General features: G+C 53.2%; 1 protein-coding gene across 1 annotated transcript; it reads left to right on the top strand.

Annotated features, from left to right (window-relative positions):
• The first annotated feature begins 771 nt into the window (after positions 1-771).
• OC90 (otoconin 90) lies at positions 772-22,508 on the top strand. Its single transcript, XM_054590097.1, has 14 exons — positions 772-817; positions 2,796-2,861; positions 4,066-4,122; positions 6,084-6,258; positions 8,974-9,086; positions 10,934-11,062; positions 11,219-11,260; positions 11,983-12,033; positions 14,021-14,107; positions 16,009-16,050; positions 17,017-17,136; positions 18,166-18,337; positions 19,706-19,812; positions 22,270-22,508. The coding sequence occupies exons 1-14, from the start codon at positions 772-774 to the stop codon at positions 22,506-22,508; spliced, it is 1,446 nt and encodes a 481-aa protein (XP_054446072.1).
• Positions 22,509-22,899: the final 391 nt, after the last annotated feature.

Below are 22,899 nucleotides of genomic sequence, written 5' to 3'. Positions count from 1 at the left end.
GCCTCCTTCCCTGTGGAACACGCACTGAGCGCAGGAAGTGCCACTGCAGTTAACGCTGCTGATCTGAGCACACGGCAGCTGCGATGGAAATGGGGTGGGTTCCTGGGCCCGCCCACCCTGTCCCTCCCCCTCCACCACCGCCTCTGAGACACATCTCTCTAACCCCTGGGAGAGCAACAAAGTGCTCCAATTGCTGGAAAGCCAAGGAAAGGAGGCAAAATGGAGCATCATTTGCTAGCAGGCAGCGTCGCCACGCCTTGGCCAAATTTACTCCCCTCAAGTGATGTTGGTACGAAGGTTCAAAGTCAGCCTGCAGAATAGGTATTCAGAATGCCGCTGCATCGTCATGCATGGGTTATTTGAAATTCAATTGGCCAAAGTCAGAGTTGAGCTCTTGCTAAATTGCCTCCCTTCCCCATTAGTCTGTGAACAAGTCACAGGTGTGCAGAGCGTTTTTCTCCCCGCGCATTTCGGGGTCCCTGCAATATGCCTGACACACAATAAATCACCACGGAATGAATGAATGAATGAATGAAGCCTGTCCTCAAGGAGGACCCAGTGAAGCTTCCATTTTACAGATGGATAAACGGAGTCTCCTGGATGGCATAGAGTTAGATAGGGGCACAGCTGGGGCTTTCTCCTTTGAGCTCGCTGCCCGGTGGCACAAGGGCTCCTGTGGCACTTCTGGAAGTACACCCATCACACCCCGCTGCCTTCTCTCCCAGGGGGCTGCTCCTGTGGACGCCTCAGTCCCGCCCTCTGCCCTTGGCGATGGCTGCGCTTCTCCTCATAGGGGTGCTGGCGGCCCCGGGTGTGGGTGAGTACCGTGTTTGACACCGCGCTTCTCTATGGCGTAGTGCGTAGTTACTGACACTGCACACTGGGGCGGGTTGCCAAACTTCACCTGATTTGCTCATGACTACGTTATCCCCTTGCCTAATGAGTGATGGAAGTCAAACATCAATGATAAGCTATAGGTTTAATCAACTGCTCTTTTTGAGCACACTGTATAATGCACGAAAGGTGAGGTGGAGAGCCAGGAAGACCGAAGGCAAGGGGAGCAACCTTCTCTCCACCTGGTAGCCTCCCCCACCCCTTTGCTCACGGGCCTCCATGTTTTGCTGATGACCACGGAGGAGCCCCCCTGACAGGCAGCTGCAGCTGCTGTCCCCTTTTGTAGGTATGGCCAGTGTAAAGAGTGAACACTTGGACCCCCCATAGTCTAAACTTGGGTCCCAGGTAAGAAACGTCCACTGCGCCCTAAGCTCCCCGCCTCAGGGAGCTTTGCACTGGAGTCTATTTTACCAGCCCCACCTCTGACAGAGATATTGGCTCTCACTTCCCTTTGTCCTCTGAGTGTTCATCTCCTTCCGGAAGCCCTGGGGAGGGGGCCTGGGCAAAGGCGGGTTGCGTGCTTTCCTGATTGACCTTCCCGGTACAATACTTAATACTAGGACATCCCACTTTTAACAACTAATAGGCCTCATCCTTCTGCGATCTAGAGGTGGCGTCTCCTACCTTTGCTAAACATTTCCTAGACTAAGAGCCTGCGATCCGGGTGGGCACCGCTCACGGACCCTGTGGTGGCGCAGTTCAGCCACCGTGTACTCACTCCTCCACTCAGCAGATAGCGATGGCGCTTCCACTGTCAGCGTGCTTACTCTCAGAGTTCCCAGGGTAGTGGGGAAACAGTTACACAGACCGAGCATCGCAACATGAGATTGCAAGGGCAGCAAGAGAAGGAAGCCTGGCCTTCGCGGAGCCCAGGACAGCGTTCCTAACACACCCGGGTCGGGGCCAGGTGGAGCTCCTTGAACTTTGAGAGGAGCCCTAAAGTGGGGGAAGCGTTGGTAGTGCAAAGGGGAGCAGATGAAAGGGTGGGCACCGCAGGCCTAGGGCACAGCAAAGTCAGGATGACAAGAAGTAGCTTGGTGTCTAGAAAATGTAAGCTTCTCAGCCTCACAGAAGAGAAGGGTTCAGGGAGGAGGTGGTGCGGCAGAGCTGGGCAGGAACCAGTGCAAGGAATGCCTGGGTGCCCGGCCAGAAGCTGCCGGAGCTCGCCTGGTTGCGTCATCCATAAAATGGTGCAATAACATGCGCCTCGCAGCGTCAGGCCGAGGGTGGGAGGCAGCGACCATGCAAACTGAAGCAGGAACAGTACGAATGCCAAATGCCAGTCACTCTCGCATTGAACCCGAATCAGTTTGATCCTGGTGAAGTTTATCCTCACCTTCCTTCTGGACTGCGTGAGTGAACGAATGCAGTCCCCTGAGGTAAACAATTTAAAAGCCAGGGTGACTTTGTCGGTTGCTAATGAAAATGTGTGGGTGTCGATACCCTGAACATAGGGAGGAGTGTGGGGGGGCCAACGTCCCCTATGAACAAATATCGGCAACAGGACCGTGTCCCACCCCCAGAACAGCAACTGAATGACCCGCTGCACAAGGAATACCCGAGAAGTCATTATCAAGGAACGGGCAGTAGCTTACAATTCCTGCTGAAGCGTTCTGAGCTGTTGTCTGGGACGCTATGAATTAGTTTCTGGGTCGGTGAGGCCAAATGTACCCTAGCAATTCCCTGGACTCTGGGATAAGATCTCAAATAGAACTGAAGCCCCCTCCTGCCTGGAAAGTCTGCATTACTGTCCGTGAGAGCTGCCCCCGAGACCTAGCACACGGCAGGTGCTGGAAAAATATGCACAAGATTGAGCTGACAGGCATCCAGCTGCCCCCCGGCCTTGGCCCGGCTGGCGGGCGGTGGCTGCGCTCGGACCAATCCTGCTTCCCCCTTCTCAGGGAGCCACCCTCTGGACACCCCCCACCGTCCTCAGGAGCTGCCTCCAGGACTCTCAAAAAACATCAGTAAGTATTCTTTGAGCTTTTCTTAGGAGACCTAGCTGGGTAGAAAGTCATCTGGGATATTGGCAGGTAAAATGACCCCTTCTGAACATACCCAAATGCCACTTACTGCTGTGACATTTGTAGGTAAAGGGATTCAAAAGCCTCTCCCTCGACAGTCTGACCCACCACTGGTGTCTCCTTTGAGACAAAATACTAAAAATTCCCATCAAAAGAGAAGCATCAGCTCAAAGGGGAAACCAGAAGGGTGTGGCTGGTCTGATCATGAGGGTTAGAGGTAACTGGTATTTTAGCTTCAAATTGAGCTCTGAGCTTCCAAAGGCAGGACCACAATAGACAGAGGATGTCGTATAGTTATTAGAGGACCCCTAACGTTCCTGGGGGAAGGGAGTGCTTTCCTAGGGGTGGGTTATAAGGATTTCTCTGGTAGGTTCTTACATGGATGTCACTGAAGAACTTAACGCATACCAAACCAGCTGCCTGTTAGCCCCAACTTCAGCGTTCTTATCCGACCTCTCGGGGAGGTGAGCTGAGTCAACCAAATTATTTGTGCATGATCCCTGCAACCAAAATGATCAGTCCCACCCAGGCCCAAATGACAAGTGGCCCCTCTCCAAATGGCATAGTCCCCATGGGAAGGGCAGTGCCCACCAGGAGATCCTAAGGAGAACTCACAGGCCACACTTGGCACTTAGAAGGATCTAGGCCAGGAAACAGTGTGCCAGCCGGTCATGGCGGCCATCCTTCTTCAGCGACAGTGGCCTTGCGGTGACAGTGCAGAGTCCAGGAACCCCAGGTAGCCGCTCAGGTGGAGCAGCCCCGGGACCGTCCCTGGCCTAGAAGCTTCCTTCTCCATAGGAATCAGTGCCCCTAGTAACAGCTTCATAGCTACGGTTTCTAGGACGCCCAGGACATGCCTGCCGGCAGGAGTCACCCCACCTGGTATCCACCTACCGTTCACCTGTCGTTCCTCACCCATCCAGGGTGTTTATTTTTGTTTTTATTCATTGAGCAATGTTGCCTAGTAACACAGGTCTTGTTACATCTTATCAGGTCTCTATGGTAACCTGTGTTATTAGAAAGTTAGCCCTCGGTCAAGTCTATCCTTAGAAAAAGAGAAAGGGTTTTTACTGACTCTTCACCCAGGGGGTAGATGGGGAAGGGGAGAAACCAGGCTCTGTCACTGTTTTCTCTTCCTTCCATGTAGATGTCACATTCTTCAATGGCATGTTTAAAAATGTGGAAAGTGCAACGGAAATTTTTGGTAAGTTCAATCTGTATGTGCCTTTGTCCCCCGGGTGTCGGAGCATACCACGGGGTGGGGCAAATCTCAGCGATGACCTTGGTCTCTGCCCCCTGGGCTCCCATGCCCCCCCCCCAGCCAGCTCCAAACAGTGTGACCCCGGCTCTGAGCAGACAAGTGGCGCCATTAGTGCAGGGCGCATCACCGAGTTGCCCGGTAACTCCATAGGTTAGTGCTGACCGCAGCCCGCTCGGGGGGAGTGGTAGCCCCATTCTACAGGCGAGGAAACTGAGTCTAAGGAAGTTGAATGACTTGTCCAAGGCCACACAGCTAAGAGGGAGGAGTTCTCCTCTGAATCCAGGGCTTAATCTCCCTACAACGAAGAACTTTTATTTTCTCTCCCTGAATAATAACTATACATAAGGCCTAAGAATTTCAATGAGCGTCAAGTATTCCATTTATCAATAACATATCTATGAAGCAACTATTCATTACCATAATGGTTTCTATCATCGATTACTTAAATTACTCAAAACATAAGATCATATTATGATGGACACAGACCAGAAGATTCTGGACTGCTATTGAATTAGACAGTACTGGGCATAGACGACATCTAATTGCATATACAACTGAGTATAGGTACTTGTAAGTTTTTGAATGAAAATACGTATTTACGTACACACACACACAAATCTTAGAGTGGCTTTTCTTATTAGCGTAGAATCATTTCTTCATGTTTTTGATTAGGGCATGCAGAAATAAAACATGGGAAGGAAGTTTCCGTGAGGTAGGAAGAAATTGGAACAGCCAGGGATGGCTGTTCACGGGTCCTCACAGGCAACTCGAGATCCCCCCAAGCTCCCTCTTGTGACCCTGTGCCCTTCAGTCACCCCTCTTAGCCCTCAATGGTCCTCCAGTCAAAAAAGGCAGGAGTGGAGAGAGCATGGGCACGAGGTTTAAAGCCAAAGAGCTGGATGCCGTTTTCATGCTCATCTTGTTTGCAAGATCGTTTTTGTCATCGTTACTGGTGGTGATGCCTCGGGCATGGCTCTGACCTTCAGTGTCTACCTGTGAAATGAAGGTGGCAGAATAGCACCTGCCTTGTGCAATCTACATGAGGTTTATGGGGTAAGTGACAAAGTGAATGCTTTCTAAAGCATCAGTCACTCTATTGGGCTATTTCAAGCACCGTGTCAGGAAAACAGTAGGTGCCCCCGAATTACTACTGCCTGTACCGTACCCCTTTTCTTCCTGCACTGACCTACAGTCTGTAGTCTAGCATTTGGGATCCATTTAGCAAACCAACAGTGACGTAAATAATAGAGCTATTTAATTAGTGCACATAAGCCGTCTGAAGGCACCAGGACTGGCGCAGCACGTAGCTCAGCGCCGGTCGGAGACCCAGCAGGCTCACTCTGTCTTGCCCCACTGCTCCCCTGGGCGTGCTGGGTTTCCAGCATTAGGTTTGGGACCTCATGGCCGCGTTCCCGTCAGCACATCCTCCCCCATGTTCAAGCAAGGAGAACGGTATAGATCAAAAGGATCTCCTAATATGCCTTTATTCTTTATTAGGAAAAAAAGACGTATTTTCCAAAGCCTGTAATAGACTTTCCATTTAGTTTTTTTGATCAGATCTGGGCTCTATGCTCAGCCCTAGACCATCACGGAAGCACGGGATGACCATGGCCAGCTGAGAGTGATCATGTGACCTCCCCAAGGCCCCGGGGGGAAGGCGCACCTTCCCTGCGTACTGTTCACTTTTGTTGGTAAGGAAAAAGGGATCGTGGTTGTCAGATGGGCAACCAGCAGGGTCCTCAGCTTATAAAACTACTTTGCTTTAATAGTCCAACACAGTCCCAAGTACACAGAAGGTGCTTAGTAGGTCGACAAGGCACTCGCCGCTCAAGCTGCAGGAAGTCACAGGCCAGGCTCCCCCCCGGGCGCTGGCTCCCAGCGCCCACCCTGTGCTCCCTCCGCAGACTGCCTGGGCTCCCACTTCACCTGGCTGCAGGCCGTCTTCACCAACTTCCCCGCGCTGCTCCAGTTCGTCAGCGGCCTGCGGTGCGTGGCTGCTCTCTGCCCCCGAGACCTGGAAGATTACGGCTGCACCTGCAGGTTTGAGATGGAAGGGCTGCCGGTGGACGAGTCTGACAGGTGAGCAGGGCCCCAGGGGGCTGTGGTGGTCTGACCGGTGCTTGGCAGAGCAGGGACACAGAAAGCTCCCCGGACTGGGGGCTCCAGCAGTGCCGCAGCTCTATGACTCACGCACTGGGTGATTCCTCTCCTCATCTTTAAATTGCAGTTAACCTGTGATCTGCTCATGTCCTAGGAAATTATCAAGATGTATATGATGTCCAGTAGGCAAAACTTTAGTTTCTCAGAGTTTGGGCCTGCCAGCACCAGAACCACCTGGGTGCCTGCTAAAATGCAGCGTCCAGAGGCCCAGCCCAGCCCTGCTCACTCAGATCACCTTGGGGGAGAGGCTGGGCATCTGGACTTTAAACAATCCTTCCAGGTGATTCTTAAGCATAAACATCCTGAGAATTATCTTTAATTCAGGATAAGTGTCTGTTCAATTTTCCACAAACACATGCCAAATACCAATAATATGCAAACACCGTGCTTAACATAAACAGAATGCTACCCCTGACTCAAAGAGGTGCATGTCTAGTGGGCGATACCGAGAAAATATAAGTAAGTGCCCATAAGGATGCCTTCCCTCCCCATGTACAAGGTGAGTGCATGAGAACCAGATACTATCAGACTGGCAGTCAAATTTAAAATCTTAGAAGCATCAAGTGTAAGCAAGGATATGCCAAACGGACGCTGGCAGCTGGAGGGCCCTTTAGGGAAAAGTTGGTGGAATCTGTTAGAGCACCCTGACATGCCGCCAGCGGCCCGGAAATTCCTGTCCTCTGTTCCTGCGGGCTCTGTGGCCTGAGACAACACTATTTAACTTCTTTGTGCTCCAGTTTCTTCCCTATAAAATGGAGGTAATAATAATGTTAACTTTATAGAGAGATTATTTAGGATTAAATAGCCAAATACAAGTTAAAGAGGTTGGGATTCTGCCTAGCTTATTAAGTATTTGGGAGTATTAGTGATTAAGCAATAGTAGCAGTTGTAGTGGGGCTGGAGTAAGAATAGTGACAGTAACGAATGACAGTGGTATTAATAGTACCAGCAGCAGTAGTAACAATCATTGTAGAGCTGTAGGGATAGTGATGGCGGTACAATAATAAAGTGCTGGTAGTACCTTCTAGTAGTAACAGTAGGTACAGTATCTGTTGTAGCATTAATAGTAATAGTAGTAGTAATAGTAGCGATAGCACAACAGCAGCAGGACTAGTAGCAGTAGTAGGAGTACTAGTGAAGCTGTAGTAGCAGTAGTAGTGGTAGTAACAGTAGTTGTAACCATAGCAACAGTAGCAGCAGCAGTGGTATAGAAGCAAGAAACTGGACCCAGTTCTCAACTCTGCTCCAAGAACAATGCCCCCACCCCACCGGTACCCAGATCCATGTGAGGGCCTGTGCGTTCTCATCCACACAGACTCACAGAAGTAGAGAGGACTCCTCTTTGGAATCCAGGGGGCAGACTGTGGACTCCCGGGTGTTTTTCCTTTGGGACCCTCTTGTGAATGCACCAGGGCAATTCCTGGGCTCCCCAAGCATCTGGGTTCCCCTTTCTTGCTCCTATTGTGTGGGAGGCTCTGTGGACATGCCTGACTGCCACCCCACTCAACATCCTCCGAGGAGGGTCTGCACAGCGGCATTTCCTTGTGGCCCCAGCACAGAGCCCAGCACCTGGCACAGAGACCTCAATAAATTCACTGACTGACTAGGTGGTCAACTTCCAATTGCTTTTCAGAGATGGAAAAAAAATCAGTGAATTGATTAGAAAGTGATATGTCCTTGACTGACAAAGACTAATGGCTTTGGAATTAAAACACAGATCTGTCCCATCTCCAAATCTCCAAGAGAGGGTATAGGTCACCTGTGGACGAAAGGGCAGTGTCCCATTCCTGGGACTGTGAACAAACCGACTCCTGGAGCCGGCTCACCGACAGGCGGAAAGGCAATGCTGGTTCTGCCGGGGCATGGTGCCAGGGCCATTTCTGGCAACGTTTTCCTTTGGGGTCCTCCCTTACCACTCCCTTTAATTATTAAAACACCAACACCTTGAAAACTTAGGAGTCAAAGGAATGAAGCCGTAATTCATCACTGTCTCCGACTTAAAAAGAATGATCAAAGTGCTGATGGCGAGAAACTGGCAGGATTGTGGGTCACGCTCAACTTCAATTACGTTACACAGTTCAGTTGACGGGGATGGGGATTTTCAAACTCCTGGAGGACAGGTTACTGCCACCTTGAACTTGCACACCAGATTGCAAAAATAATTGCTCCCATTTTTTGAGCACATGGCAGGATCTATATAGATGACTTCTTGAACCCCTCCAAATTCTTATGAGTTATGTCGTGTGAGAAATTTAGTAACTTGCCCAAGGTCAGCAGATGCCCGTATATTTTTCCTTCTTTCCATTGGTCTCCACTGGCCTCCTGTGTGCCGGTGCCACCTGACCGCATTGAGTGTCAGCCACACTCTGTGATCAACCTTGACCTTGGCAAGTTACGGAGCCCCATGTGTCTCAGTCCCCGCATATGTAAAGGCTCATAATAATAACAGCACCTGCTGCATAAGCAATATAATTCAAATATTGTGATAGTACCTGTATGGGTGTGTGAGTGCACTGACTGTCTGACACAGACCACCGCCAGGAACCATCCAGAAACATGGGGTGATTGCAGGCTGCCTGCCTCGCTGCTGACCGCCCCCCGCACTCGCCCTCACCCCTCCCCTTCCTGCCACAGCTGCTGCTTCCAGCACCGCAGGTGCTACGAGGAGGCTGCCGAGATGGACTGTCTCCAGGACCCGACCAAGATTAGCACAGATGTCAACTGCGTCAACAAGAAGATCACGTGTGGTGAGCATCTCCAGGTGTCCCCGGGGGCTGGGTGAGAGAATCCAGTTCAGAGGCCCCAGGCAGGACCAGGCCAAGGGCTCCCAGAGTTCACGTTCCTCATCACCGCCACTGACATCATCGTCATCGATACTTCGGGCCCCACGAGAGCCGGTTCTATGGCATCTATATGTTGCACAGTAGGTGTGCGATACATGCTTTTTGAGTTGACACAGTACTTAATCAGCAGATTATTTGACTTACAATTTTTATATTTGAGCAACCCTGGGAAGTTGGGAAGGGCAAATAGTTTGCCATTCACATGTTGTATGACATTGGGGCAATTATTAGCTCCTCGGAACCTCAAAATGGGGAGAAGAAAAATCTGTCTCAGAGATTTGTTATGAGTTAAATAATGCTCATAAGAGGGTTAGCATGGTGACCGGTATACACTAAGGACACAATGGTGGAAGTGGAGGGAGAGGCTGCGATGGATGAAGAGGGCCCTGGTGGTTGTTTGTAAGAATCAGCTGTCCACTTGGCTTGCTGTGTGGCTCCAGGAAGCTTATTTCACGTCTCTGGGCAGAAGAAGCAGAATAAGCAAAGGCAGAGAGAGAGGAGGAGCATGGCGCATTGGCGGCGCCATCTTGGAGCCACGCTGTAGCAGTGCCTACTATGTGCTATACACTTGATACCCAGCAGCTCTGATCTTCTAGAGAATCTTATTAGATAGGGGTCATTATTCCTAGGTTTCATACAAGGAGAGGAAAGTGCAGAGACAATAAATAACTAGTTCAAAGTCACATAGCTGCTCAGGGGCAGAGCCAGCATTTGAATCCAGGTGAGTTTGACTCCATAGGCCAGGCAACAAGGACGAGCTGGAGTAAGGAGCTTCCAGAAAGATGTGAGGAGAGGCATGGGTATAAGTCACTAGGTGGAGCACACACTGAGTACTGAAGGCACTCTTCATTCATTCACTCGTTCATTCATTTATTCATTCATTCATCAGATATGCACTGAACACCTATACCACATCTAAAACAAGTGTCTAGGCATTGGGGACACCCTGATGTTCCGGAGTTTCTTCATGGCCGTCAGACACTGGAAAATAACAAAACCAAATGGTATACCCTGCGAGGCTATAGCCTATTAGATAAATGGCAGGAGCTGTGGAGGACTGTCCATCAGGGAAAGGCATAGGGAGGCTGGGGTGGGGGCACCTGTATAACTAGGAAGGTCAAGAGAAGCATCCCAGGGAGGCTGAGTGTTGAAACAGTGCGTGTGGACCCCAAGGCTTGAGGTGCCTCGTGTGTTCAGGAAACAGGGGCCAGTGAGTCAGGAATGGGGTGGGGAGGGAGAAGGAGATGAGGCCTGAGAAGAAGCAGGATCAGTGGCTTTGACCTTGAGTTGGGAGGTTCTGAACACACACACACAAAACACGGTGTGGTGGTGTGACCTGAGTTTCCAAAGGGCTGTTCTGGCTCCTCAGTGAGGACAGATTGAGCCGCAGTGGGGGAGGGGTGGGGAATTGTTAGGATGCCCTTGATGTGACCCACGCAACGGGTGATGGAGTGGCCAGGATAGTGAAGCGGAGAAGGGGAAGCGTGGGCAGACTCTAAAAAGGTTGAAAGTAGAGCCCGTAAGATGGCCCGATGGGCTGTGTGTGAGTGTGTGAGGAAAGGAGGGCGTGTGGGCCCGGCTGGACCCACCCGACCACTGAAGAGATGGCGCAGACACCCGAGATGGGGAGACCACAGGAGGCAGGGGGTACAGGGAGGGGGCAGAGCGGGAGTTCAGCGTCGTAGTTTGCATCCCCTCTTGGGATTCCAAGTGAGATCTTCCAGCAGGCTCTGTCCCTGCTCTGTGCACAGAGTCCAGGGACCCTTGTGAGCGCCTGCTCTGTACCTGTGACAAGGCTGCCATCGAGTGCCTGGCCCAGTCCACCATCAACTCCTCCCTGAACCTGCTGGACCCCTCCTTCTGCCTGGCCCAGCCTCCGGGTAGGAAGAGCCTGGCCCTGCATCCTTGCTGGGGTTGACGATGGGGGCAGGAGCTGGTGTGGGACCCTGGCATGGGTGCTGTGTGCCTTCAGGTGCCAGGTCCAGCTCCTTCTCACATTCCACACACCCACTGCTCTCTCTGGGTCTCCTTTGCAGAGACAACCAGCAGGAAGGAGCTGACGGCCCTTCTGCCCGGAGGTAAGGTCTCCTAGGGAGGCTGTTCTTCTTACTCAGACCTGATGGGAGCTGGTGGATACATGTGCAATATATGCCTGTTATTCTTTGTTCACCAAAGTTCCCATGACCTCTCAGGCCCAACACCATGGGTGCCTGGGGGTGGGAAGTTCCAGATACTCCTTTGCAGAACACCCCTCATTTCCTGAGCTGGGTCTCTTCCCCAGAAGTAGTCCTGCAGTGTTTGGTAAAGAGGGAGCTGATGCGGGCATGTGTAGTGGATTTCTGGGTGTGTGCACGTGTGACATGGTGTGTGCATGTATGTGCGTGCACACGCGTGGGGGGGGTGTGCCGCACCTCCAGGTATTCTCTGAGCCCAGCATCCTTTTTGCTCTGCCGTCTTGCCTCCCCTTAGAACAGAGAGCTTTTCAAGTCAGGATGCCATACTCCACAGCCACAGTCCTTCAGGCTCTGCTACCCTTTCCTTGTCACAGCCTGTGCTCGATAGTGTCACCTCCCCCACCAGGACTCAGAGCCATCTGGAGCCCCTCTAGAGCTGGGGCCTTTTGGGCACCCCTGCCTTCTGGGAGGTGTATGAGAGGCAGGGAATCCTAAGACAGAGGAGCGGCCCCCTCCTCCCTCGGTCCTGCAGTCCTCGCCCAGCCTGTTTTTGGTTGAGACCCTTGGAACTTGGCATTGACCATGTGTCCGTCACTCATGGCTGTTGGGGATTCTCTTATTTTCAGTGGAACCTGCGGAGCCCACAGACGCCAGCCTGGTGGCCCTCTCAGGAGAAGGTGAGCTCAGAGGGACAGGCGTGAGACATGAACGGCCCTTTTGATTGTAGCATCAGACTACTGGCTGGAACTACCTCCCCTCAAAGGCCTTCTGCCTGGGCCTGCAACAGATCAGCTTCAGTATCTTCCAGAACCAGCCCTCCTTCCTCCTGCCCCTAAACCTCTGCTCCCCCAGCTTTCTCCCACACGCCGACTCCCAGCACGGGAGGATTGCCAGATGAAATGCAGAATGCCCACCCTCAACCATCTGAGGTTGAACTTCAGACAACAACAAACAACTTCTGAGCATAAGAATGTCCCATGCAAATTCTGGGACGTACTTAAACTAAGAAAGTATGTGTTATTCATCTGAAATCCCAATTTGGCGGGGTGCCCTGTATTTTTATGTGTTAAATCTGGCAACCCTGCCCCTCAGGGAGATCACTGTGCCCAGTGTCTCCCCAGAAGTTTGTTTGTTTCTCCCCTCTGTGGCTGCTGCTGCTGCTGCTGCAGAGAGGAGGGAAGCAGAGGCCTGTGGCGTGGCTCAGCCCTGGCCAAGCCCACGTCCAAGGTCATCTCATCCCCAACATCTCCAGGGCAGCCTGTGCCTTGGGGTCCAGGTCTAGAGAAGAGAGGAAGGGCCACCTACGCCCCACCAAAGTGTCACTGGATGCCCTGCCCAAGCAGTAGCCATGCCCAGTGACTTCCATTCTAAATGAAGGACGCTGCTGCAGGCTTCTTGGCCCGACAGATCATCCCCAAATCATCCCCAAATCATCCCCAATTGGTACACTTTCCATTGTCCTCCGCCTGAACCATCATCCCCTTGTGGCCCGAACCTGGGAAACACTGCAAGGAAACAAGGCTCCTTCAGGAGCCTAGAGTCTAACTGGGGAAGGGGAGCAGATGCACACACCGCTGCCTCCCAACACACAGGCACTACACCTGAGACCTAGGTGGAGCACAGGGGTGCCCTCCAGAGGAGGCTGCAGCCTGAAGGCGGGGCCTACACTCAACCACCCAGGCGCAGGCAGGACAGTTTAGGAGGAAAAGCTGGAGTTGTTGTGAGTGTTGTCACCTCCATGGGACGAAGCACTCATGCGCTGGGGGCAGGCAACTTTGGGATAGAATCCAGACTCTCCCATTTTTCAGCTGTATGACTTTGGCAGTGTGGCTTAACCTCTCCAAGCATTACGCGGGGGTCAGCCAGCTTTCTGGAAAGAGCCAGAGAGCAAATGTTTTAGACAGAGGATCTCTGTCACAGCGACTCAACTCTGCCATTGTAGCAGGAAAGTGGCTCTGGACAATCCGTAACTAGATGGCCGTGGCTGTGTGCCAATAAAACTTTATTTACAAAAACATGCCAAGGGCCAGACCATATTTTCCCAGCCCCTGAAAATGGGTGATTATACTTGTCCTTTATAGAGGCAGAAGATTAAATAACAGAGAGCATGGGAAGATTCTGGACCAGCATCTCCTTCCCAAAATTCTAGTGGAAGTAAAGACAGCACATACCATCAAGCCCCACGCAGGACAGTAGACGGCTAGCTTAAAATACGTAATGTCATTTAATGCCTACCCAGCCGTATGAACAAACTTTCATGCTGAGATGGTAAATTGAGATGGAGAAAGAGGTTGTCTGAGTTGTGGCGCTCAGTGGTAGGGCTGGAACTCAGGCCTCCCACGGGGTCTTTCCTTCCTTTTAGAATAAACTCCCTCCCACAAGAATCTGATAGAATCAGGGTAAATACTGGCTCTTTCTCCCATTGGCTGGTTTCTTCACCTGAACACAGGACTGACTAACACTCATCTGGCCCCTTGGCCCCTGAATTGGAACTGAACTGAGCACCAACTTGCAGACATGCTCACTCCTCAACCAGATTGCGTGGCCTCCTCTCCTCAGCCCCTCCGCTCCCAACACTCTTTGTTTACATCTGACCCTCGCCTGCCGAAGGGGCTGGGCTGATCATTGGTAACTGATTGGTGATTGGGTGGTTTCTCTTCACAGTGTCTGCTGAGACCAGAGGCGACCAATTGACCACTCTCTCCAGGACAAGTAAGCCAAGGGGACTTCAGAGGACAGCAGAGGACAAATGCCATCTAAATAAATATCTGTGTTCAGTTTGGTGACCCCTTTTTGTTAGGACCCTGAGGAAGTATTAGTATAATATTTTGCAGATGATGTAGGAGACTGAGGCTCTGGGGGCTTAAAAGTTCCAAGTCGTTCGGCAGGTGGTTTGTTGGAGTGGCCCCTCACCCCAGGCTTGAGGCTGTAAGACTTGTTTTCTTTCCATTTTTTGACACTGACTCACAGAGAACAACCCCCTACCTAAAAATATCTGAGCCAAGAAGTCATCAGAAGAATTGATCTAACGATTTACATTGCCTGTGGTGATTAATAACCATGGGCGCTTGATTAATAAGTGTAAATCACTGAAAATAACTCTTTACTAATTACTAAGAATGGTGACAGGGCGGAGACATTGTTGAGGACCTCGATGTGCGAGCATGTTTCTAAGCCCCTACATACAACAGGCTCTGAGTTATTCTTCCCTGGTTCTGGGAGACCCACTACCACCCCCGTTTTACAGGAGAAGCCCCGAGAGGTAGAGTCATTTGCCTGAGGTGGTCCAGCGCAGTGTTCTTCTACTTCTGAGCTGAGGATTCATTTTGCCTTTGAAGAGAACTGTCTGCCCCAGCTTAGAACTATTCCGATTCTCTTTGCTGGAGCGTGTGTCCCCCACTTAGTAAATGTCTATGCCTGATGTTCACGTAATGCCATCATCCTCTTGATCTCTGGCACATAGAATTTTAAAACAGTTCTTTCCTCTCCAAAGCATTTTGCAGTGACCATGTCTAGCTCTTGGTGGGTCAGCCAGCAGTAAAATAGTAGCCTAGAGAGTGGTTCAGAGGGTCAACCTTAGCAAGTGATTTGGGCTTGCGATCTGCCACTTTCTGGCTCCGTGACATTGAGTGAATGACCACACTCTTCCTGTGTGTCACCTTTCTCATCACTTAAAGGGGTGAGCATTGTACTCACTCATGGGGTTGCTATTAAGGTAATATAAGCAAAGCCCTTAGGGCTGTATCTGGTATGTGGTAAGCCTGAGCCTCTTCCGGCTGCTGTGACAAAGTACCACAGACTGCGTGGCTTATAAACAACAGGAACGTATTTCTCACAGTCATGAGGCCGGAAGTCCAGTGTCTGGTGAGGGTCCTCCTGATCCGTAGACATCCATCTTCCTGCTGTGTCCTCATATAGTGGAAGGGACCAGGGAGCTCTCTGGGGTCCCAAGAGGGCACTACTCCTATTCGAAGGGCTCCACCCTCATGATGGAATCACCCCCAAAGGCCCCGCCTCCTACCACCACCACATTAGGGGTTGATATTCCAACATGTGGACCTGGGGGACCAGACATTCAGTCTGCAGCATAGTACGAGCTTAATTACTGTTTTAAAAAAACACAAAAAACTCATTTCACAGAGAAACAGAGTCTCAGCTGCCTTCCTGGAACCACCTCACAAGCTAAGGGAGTCACCCAGTTCTTCTGCCTCATTCTTCTCTGTAAAAAAAAAAAAGTGTGTGTGTGTGTGTGTGTGTGTGTGTGTGTGTGTGTGTGTGGGGGGATTACATCATGAGGGCAGAGCCCTTGTGACTAGGATTAGTGCCCTATTGGGACCTCAGAGAGCTCCCTGGTCCCTTATATATGATATCTATAAATCATATATATGTATGTATACATGTATATATGATTTCAACAGACTCACCTGCAGCTGAGTTTTCCAGCAAGCCCCTCTGTGTGTGTGTGGGGGGTCTCCCTCTGGCTCAGTGGTGGCCCTGCCCATGCCAGCCCCTCTGGGAGACCCGCAGGGGCAGAGCAAAGGCCATGTGGCCTCCTGAGCCCAGTGGGCGGGAGCTGCCTCTGGAGAAGAAGGAGGGACAGGCTGGGGTTGACACGCACCCTTGTCCTTTCTTGGGAACAGAACCACTCCAAGACCAGGAAGACACAGAGGCCACGAGGACAACGACCCCCCCGGGTAAGCACGCTTGGCTTCTCACCCTTTGACGACATTGTTGCCTTCTACATGTCTATCAAGTCCGGTGTGCTCCGAGGAAGCCTTGGAGAAAAGACACCAGACTCAAAATGGAAGAAATCAGGAAGCCTGTCCACTTTTAGAGCACCTGAAAAGGTAGACAAATGAAATGAAAAGACCAATCCATTCATAGAAAGAAATGGAAGCTTACCTGCTCAGAAGAGGCCTTTAATAGACGCTTCCCTCCAGCCTTCCCCAAGCACATCTATGGCCGCTCTGCCCAGGCCTTAACCAGCGCCCAGGGCTGGGCTGGGTTGGGAGGTGGGTAGGGCCCAGCTTCCGCCGCTCCCCTTGTCTGGGCCAGACCGGGCTGGATACCTGGCTGCCTCTAGCTGGGAAGGCGGGTGGGGCTGACTCACAGGACAGCCCAGGGGCATCCTGACCGGGCTAGGGAGCCTGTCTGAGGAAGGCAGAGCCAGGTCACGGTAGTGTGCTGGCCACGGTGGAGACCCTGCTCTTGATTCTCAGTAGGATGAGACGCTGTTGCAGTGTTTGCAGGGTTTGAACAGTTTTGCTCTCCTGCATTATCACGGACCGGGAGTTGGCTTAATTTCTCCATCATTCGTGTTTCTTATCAACACTGCGATGGGGCTTTCCTTGGCAAGCGCGTGAGAGTGAACACGGCACAAACGTAGGCCTGAGGGTGACAGTTCTCATCCACGAAATGTTGTCCTGGGGGTCCAGCACAGGCTCCTGTCAGGGTCAAGGTTATCACAGGAAATTTGGGAATCCATGTAGCATCCCTGGAGCCCTGAGACTCTGTTCTGACGTCTGCCAACCCAGTCTGAGGACACTGTCCCGGTGCTTTGCTGTTCTGAAATACCTGTCTGCCTTTGGCCTTGACCTTATGCCCATCTGCTCTTCTCGAGTCACTTTTTGAATATGGGTTCTGAGGTTGCGCATTTTCAGGGTCTGCAGAGATCGCTGCCACGGCCGGAGGTGTGACCGTTGTTCCCGCCGCCGGCAGTGGATCTCCGGGGCTGGCTGCGTCACCCGTCCGACGTGGGCCTGAGCTGACAACTGGGAGAGGTGAGCAGAAGCTGGCAGAGGAGTGCCTGTCTCCTCCCAGCCTTGGGACCCTCTGGTTAGCTGGTTAAAAAGCCACTGTCACACACCGTGACCTTGTCATGCTGGGGACACTGGAAGGTGCCAGCCCCTTGCCGGTGAGACTCAGACAGGATGGACCTCCATGGGCGCAGCTGCTGGGAGGCTGGCCTGGGGAAGGAGGCCCCTGACCGGGCACTCTCGCCCTCTCACTGGCCAGAGGGAAACGGCCGGGCATCGTCCTGGCTGTGGTTTCTTGGAAAGAATGAAACACTGGGTCTTAGCGACTCTCCGCCTTGGCTCTCCTCCCTCGGGGTGACTTACCGAAGGTCCTGCACCTGCACGGGCCACAGGCTGCTGGACACAGAGGAGGACTTCGGTGCTGCCTGGGCCGCCCTCCGCGTGCGGGATGCAGAGCTCTGGCAGAAGCTGCAGTTGAGAGGGAGGCCGGGCCTGGGGGCGCTCCGCGAGAGCTCTGCCTTCCCAGTTCTTCCCCACCCAACCTATGAAGACGGGGTTTGCACAGTAGAGGAGGAGGGGAAGAGGGTGGTGATGGGGTGGGTGGGGGAGCAAGAGAGACAGAGAGAGAGAGGGACAGGTGGAAAAGCAAGGTGCTGCAGGCAAGCCCCACCAGCGTGCGCTAGCCTGGTGAAGTCAGGCAGCCTACAACGACCGCCAGGACCCTTGTCCCCCGGGAGGCCAGGCTCTGACGGTCCCTCTACGCAGTAATAAAGTGTGGCCCAAAGGGCATCTTTGGTCTTGGACAAGTCCCTGTGCCTGAGGGGATGTCATGAGGAGTCTGGGCAGAGTAGTAGCCCCGTGGGGAAGACTTCTCTCTGAAAGACAACGTGTCCCGGACAGAGGACTAGGCACAGAACAGTCTCCCAGAAGAATGGTGGTGGGAAGCGGAGGACACGGGGTCCTGGGGGATCAGTGGCCATGGGGAGCCCTGCCCCACTTCTGTGAAGGATGTCCTGGGGTTCCTGGCTCTCCTGAGTCCTTGTTTCTTGTCAGCTTGTGACAGGGTCACCTTCCTGCACCTGGGAAGTGGGGACAACACACAGGTGATGCCGCAGCTGGGAGAGATGCTCTTCTGCCTGACGTCCCGGTGCCCGGAGGAGTTTGAATCTTACGGCTGTTACTGTGGGCAAGAAGGACGAGGCGAACCAGTGGACACCCTGGACAGGTAGGGCCATGGGCAGGTGGTGGGCCGGTGGCAAGGACGCTACCTGCAGTGAGAGGTGACAGCCCTCCTCTGCCTTGGCAGTCACCTTCGGTCTCAGAAAGAGCTCGGTGCCCTCACTGTCTCACTCGGGGAGGCTCATCACCATCACGGTCCGTTGTCCACGGGAGCAACTAAGTGTCATGCTTCTCATGGGTTGTCCACTGACGAAGGGGCAGCCAGACAGATCCAGGTCATTGGAGGTGGGGGTCTGAAGCTCTGCCACAAAGACCTTCCACCCACGCCGGGGGGGCGGGGCATCACTCTGCAAAGACACTTCCGAGGACCCCAACTCTGCCTATTTAGCAATGAGTGACATATAGAATTGCGATCTCCAGCTGGTTTGTTCTAGCAGAGGCCACTTTGAAATGAGCCTCTCAACAACTTTTAAGTGTAACTGGTGAGTTTTATATCTGAATTTTATATTTACCACCTTTGGGAAGGATTTTCCCTGACCTCATGCACTCATTGATTTATTCACCCGTGCATATGCGCATTTGGCGCACATTTCGTGAGCTTTGGCTCTGTGCCAGCCACTGTGCTCGGTGCTCAAGATGCGAAAACGATGAAACCTCAGTGAAGCAGATCACGCCACCTGTGCCTGACAGGAGCTTGCACAGTGAAAGAGGCGGACAGACAATTTTACAGAAACCCCACCCATTATAATCCCTGTGTTGGGAGAAACAGAGGAAGTGGTGGAGAACTCGGCCTGCAGATGAGTTTGGGGACTAGTCTGAGAGTAGCGGCTACGTTTAAAGGCTGACTGCAGGAGGGCACTGCCCCCGTCCGCGGCCAGTGAGAGGGTCTCCAGAGCAAGACGCCGCCTCCTCCCCATGTGTTTACTGAGGTTTTGCTCTAGGTCGGGCACTTTTCTAGATACAGTTCTTGGTGCCCAAGGTAGCTCCTCCGCTCTCTTTCAAGGCTGGAGACCAAGTGAGGTGCCCTTAGGTGTGGGATTAACTGTTCTATTATGTGAAAGGTTGCAGGGAGGGGGTCGCCGCTAGTCCACATCGTGCCTTTGTGTCAACCTAAAACCAGCGCCCAGCCGCAAGCCCCCGTTTTTCCATCTGCTGGAAAATTATTATAATAAATATGCTAGTCATTCCTCTGCAGTCAAGAGAAGTGTAAAATACAAAAAAGGAATTTTTAAAATTAAGATGTGCACTCCAGGTGCGGCCTTTTTGTGCCATGCGCACCCTGGACAACCATGTGTGTTGGCCCCCAGTGTGTGGCTACATGGGCCCTGTGCACCGGGAAAGGGGGCTGTGCGTGCGGAGGAGCTCCCGGGGCAGCTGCGCGCTCCGGGCACTGAGGGGTTTTCCTTGGCCTTAGGTGCTGTTGGTCTCACCACTGCTGCCTGCAGCAGCTGAGGAGACTGGGCTGCCTGCTCGAGAGGCTTCCTCGGTCCCCGGTGGGGTGCACGGACGGCGCGCCCAAGTGTAAGTGCTGTGGCCCCGCGCAGTGAGTTATTCTTTCATTCAGGTCAAGGTCATGACCGCAGCGTGTGCCGATAGGCGCCTCCGCCCTCACCCCCCTCCCCTTACCCTCCCCACCTCCACCACCGCAGTTTCTCATCGATCACGTGACCTCATACTCCTCTTAACTTCGAGGCACATGTTCCTCCCCCTATTCCACCGAGGAGGATGCTCAAGTTGGAGAGGCTGAGTCCGCTGCCTCAAGTCACAGGGCTGGCGAGGTGCAGGCAGGGAACAGACACCAAAGCCCACGTGCAGGGAGTGCTCGCCGTGTGCTGCTCTCACTTAGCTCTTGCTGTGTGCTAGCAGAGTTCACCCTCACAGCCGTCGTGGAGACACAGCGCTGGGAGCCTCCCCAGGTTACAGAGGCAGGGGGACCGAGGTCCCAGGCCCCACAGGGGGAAGTCAGTGATAGCGCTGGGACTGGGCCCTAACTCCACGCTGCCACAGGCCTTGAGCCACGTTGGCAGCTCTCGTTTCCTAAAAAGCAGGACCCTTACCAAGTGGGATCTTCCGAAGGACCCCATAAAGGGGGACACTGGCCCTGGTGGAAGGGACAGGCGGGCCTGCCGCGCGAGCCCTTTCTGTCATGGAAGCTGGAGGCTCCTCGGCCGCCGCAGTTCAGGCCTCGGGCTGGGACGGCTGGAAACTGCCACACCCCCACGCACACCGCACATTGTCACTCCGAGCAAATCTAGGCTCGCTCTCAGCACGGGCCCTCCTACCCGCATTCTCCAGCTCCATTTCCTCTTCCTCATCAGCGGATGCATTTCCCAGATGCTTTGCAGTTTAAAAGGATATGCCCCGCGAGGGTCGTTTCTCATCTGCATTTTCGTCTGGGGGAGCCCCAGGCGGGCTTCAGTCCCCTTCTCCCTCCCTTCCTCCGCACATCGCACGCACATCTGTCCCGCCTTGTAGGATCATGTGTCTCTCACTTCCTGGGAGCTCCACACTTACACGTCACTGGTCATCCATCCATCCATTCACTCCCTCAATGATCTACTTGCCCAAAAAGGCTTCATCAGGAACCAGGGGAACGGAGCGTGCAGGTCCCTGCCTCAAATCCCTCAGAGCCTGGAGGGAAGACAGACAAGCCTGCGACTTTGTAATCTCACGTCCTAAGTGCTAACAGGTAGGGCAGGTGTCCTGGGGCACAGTCAAATGGGTTGGCACCTGCCAAGTGTTGCAGTGAGGATGCAGTGTTTGGGAGAAGTCAGGAGGACCAGCCAGGTGAGATCTTAACAGGATGGCCACTCCGGTGGTGGATGTCCCAAGAAAAGGGAAAAGAGAGAAAGCGTGGCATTTTGGGGACGCCTGGCAGTGCAGGACCAACGTGTGGTTCTGTGATGCTGGCAGAGAAAGTGGGGGTCGGCGAGGCTGTCGAAGGGCAAGGTGAGGCTGGGAAGGTGGACAGGTACCACCAGGTCATGAACCCAAGACTGAAACACTGGCATCTTGTCCTATAGGGGACAAAGGGCCATGCAGGGGCGGTTAGAGAGCCCATGAATGACAGGGTCAGATTACACTGTCATGGGATGCAATCACACCAGGTCTCACCCGCCCAGCCCAAGGCTCCCCCGTCCCTCTGGTCTCCCAGAATCCAGAACATGCCTTTGTAGCTTGAACTCCCATGGAGTTTCAGGGAACCAGTCTGACCCCCTGTGGGCTCTGAGCTCAGTGTCCTGTACCTGCTGCAGGTGACAAGTGATGAGGCAGGAGGGGATCCCGGAGCCTGCTCTGTGCTCTCCTGACACTGAGCACGGGGCGGAGGCTGAGCTGCTCCAGGAAGCAGGCTTCCCTGTGTGTCCGCTCTACGCTTCTCTTCCTGCTGCTGCGATGACACATGTATGGGGCTGACGTGAGGGCCAGGGTGCGAGGTTCGAAGGGTCGGTGTGATGGGAGAGCACGTGGCTGACCTGGCGGGGGAACACTCCAGGGCAGGGCCAGATGAAAACAGGCAGCAGACCAGGCCCGCCTTTGAAAACTACAGATAACAAGGGTGTTTGCAGAATGCGTGTCTGTCTCAGCACCTTGGAACACACTGTGCATGAGCCACACATGCTATCAATCCTATGCCTGCTGCGTGCAACTAAGACATTCAAGAAATATGGTAGGAAAAAAAAGAAGTATGGCAGGGATTCACTCGAGGGAAGCCTGCAGGGAAGATGCTCTATGGAGCCTGGGGGCTCAGGGAAGCTTTCTGGACCCGGGGGTGCTTGGGGGCTCTTCACCAAGTGAGTTAATCAGGAGAACAAAGCCAGCAATGATCCCAGTAGCAGAGTCAGGGTGCGCTGGGTGCCAAGAAGTTCAAGGTGGGGGTGGGAGGCCAGCCAGGGCTGAAGGGGCGGTTGGGCCACCACGGAGGCCTTCCCTAACCGTGGTGCCATGTCTCACGCCTGCTCTCTGTTCTTGTCCTCGAAGGTGCGGGGCAGAGCCTGTGCGCGAAGCTGCTTTGTGTCTGCGACCAGACGGCAGCTGAGTGCATGGCCGCTGCCTTCTTTAACCAGAGCCTCCAGTCGGCGGGCAGGCCCGAGTGCCCGGGTGGCCCGGCCCTCTGCCAGGGCGGCGTGCAGGGCCCGCCTTCCGCTTCCTCCCTTGGCTCCAGCTCTGAGAGCAGCGAGGAGGCCCTTCCCCAGCCAGTACACCTGAGAAGAACCTGAAGGTTTCTGGGGAAGTCACAGGGTCCTGTGAGGGCCAGGCCACAAGGCCCCAGATAGAGCCCCAGGGAAAATGACAGGCACACCCTGTTGTCCTGTTTCTCTTGTTACGGTAACATCTTTGGGCCTCAGTCTCCTCCTCGGTCTTCCTCTGAGCAGAGGCTCAAAGGGAAGGAGAGGCAGCGAGACCTTTGCACACAGGCATTGGGATGTTTCCCAGCTCACACGTGAATGTGCGTGTGGGGAAGGCAGACCAGGTGTGGTTCTATACTTCCTGTAGTGCACTATGGAGGCTCAATAAATATTCCAATCAATGTTTTTTTCCCCTTTGGCTTTGTGTGTTTTTAAGAAAAGTTGTAAATACTGGTGCATGAACAGATCACAAAGGTGTGGT

The sequence above is a fragment of the Pteronotus mesoamericanus genome, unplaced genomic scaffold, assembly GCF_021234165.1.
Source record: "Pteronotus mesoamericanus isolate MK-2021 breed Mesoamerican mustached bat unplaced genomic scaffold, CSHL_Meso_final scaffold_174, whole genome shotgun sequence".
Lineage (NCBI taxonomy): Eukaryota > Metazoa > Chordata > Mammalia > Chiroptera > Mormoopidae > Pteronotus > Pteronotus mesoamericanus.
The sequence above is the reverse complement of the archived record's forward strand: the minus strand, read 5'-3'. Positions and strand labels throughout refer to the sequence as shown.

Coding starts and splice junctions, on each gene's coding strand:
- OC90 (XM_054590097.1), top strand. CDS start 772: ATGGCTGCGCTTCTCCTCATAGGGGTGCTGGCGGCCCCGGGTGTGG. Junction 6,259..8,973: donor CCGGTGGACGAGTCTGACAG/GTGAGCAGGGCC, acceptor TTCCTGCCACAG/CTGCTGCTTCCAGCACCGCA. Junction 16,051..17,016: donor GAGGACAACGACCCCCCCGG/GTAAGCACGCTT, acceptor GCGCATTTTCAG/GGTCTGCAGAGATCGCTGCC.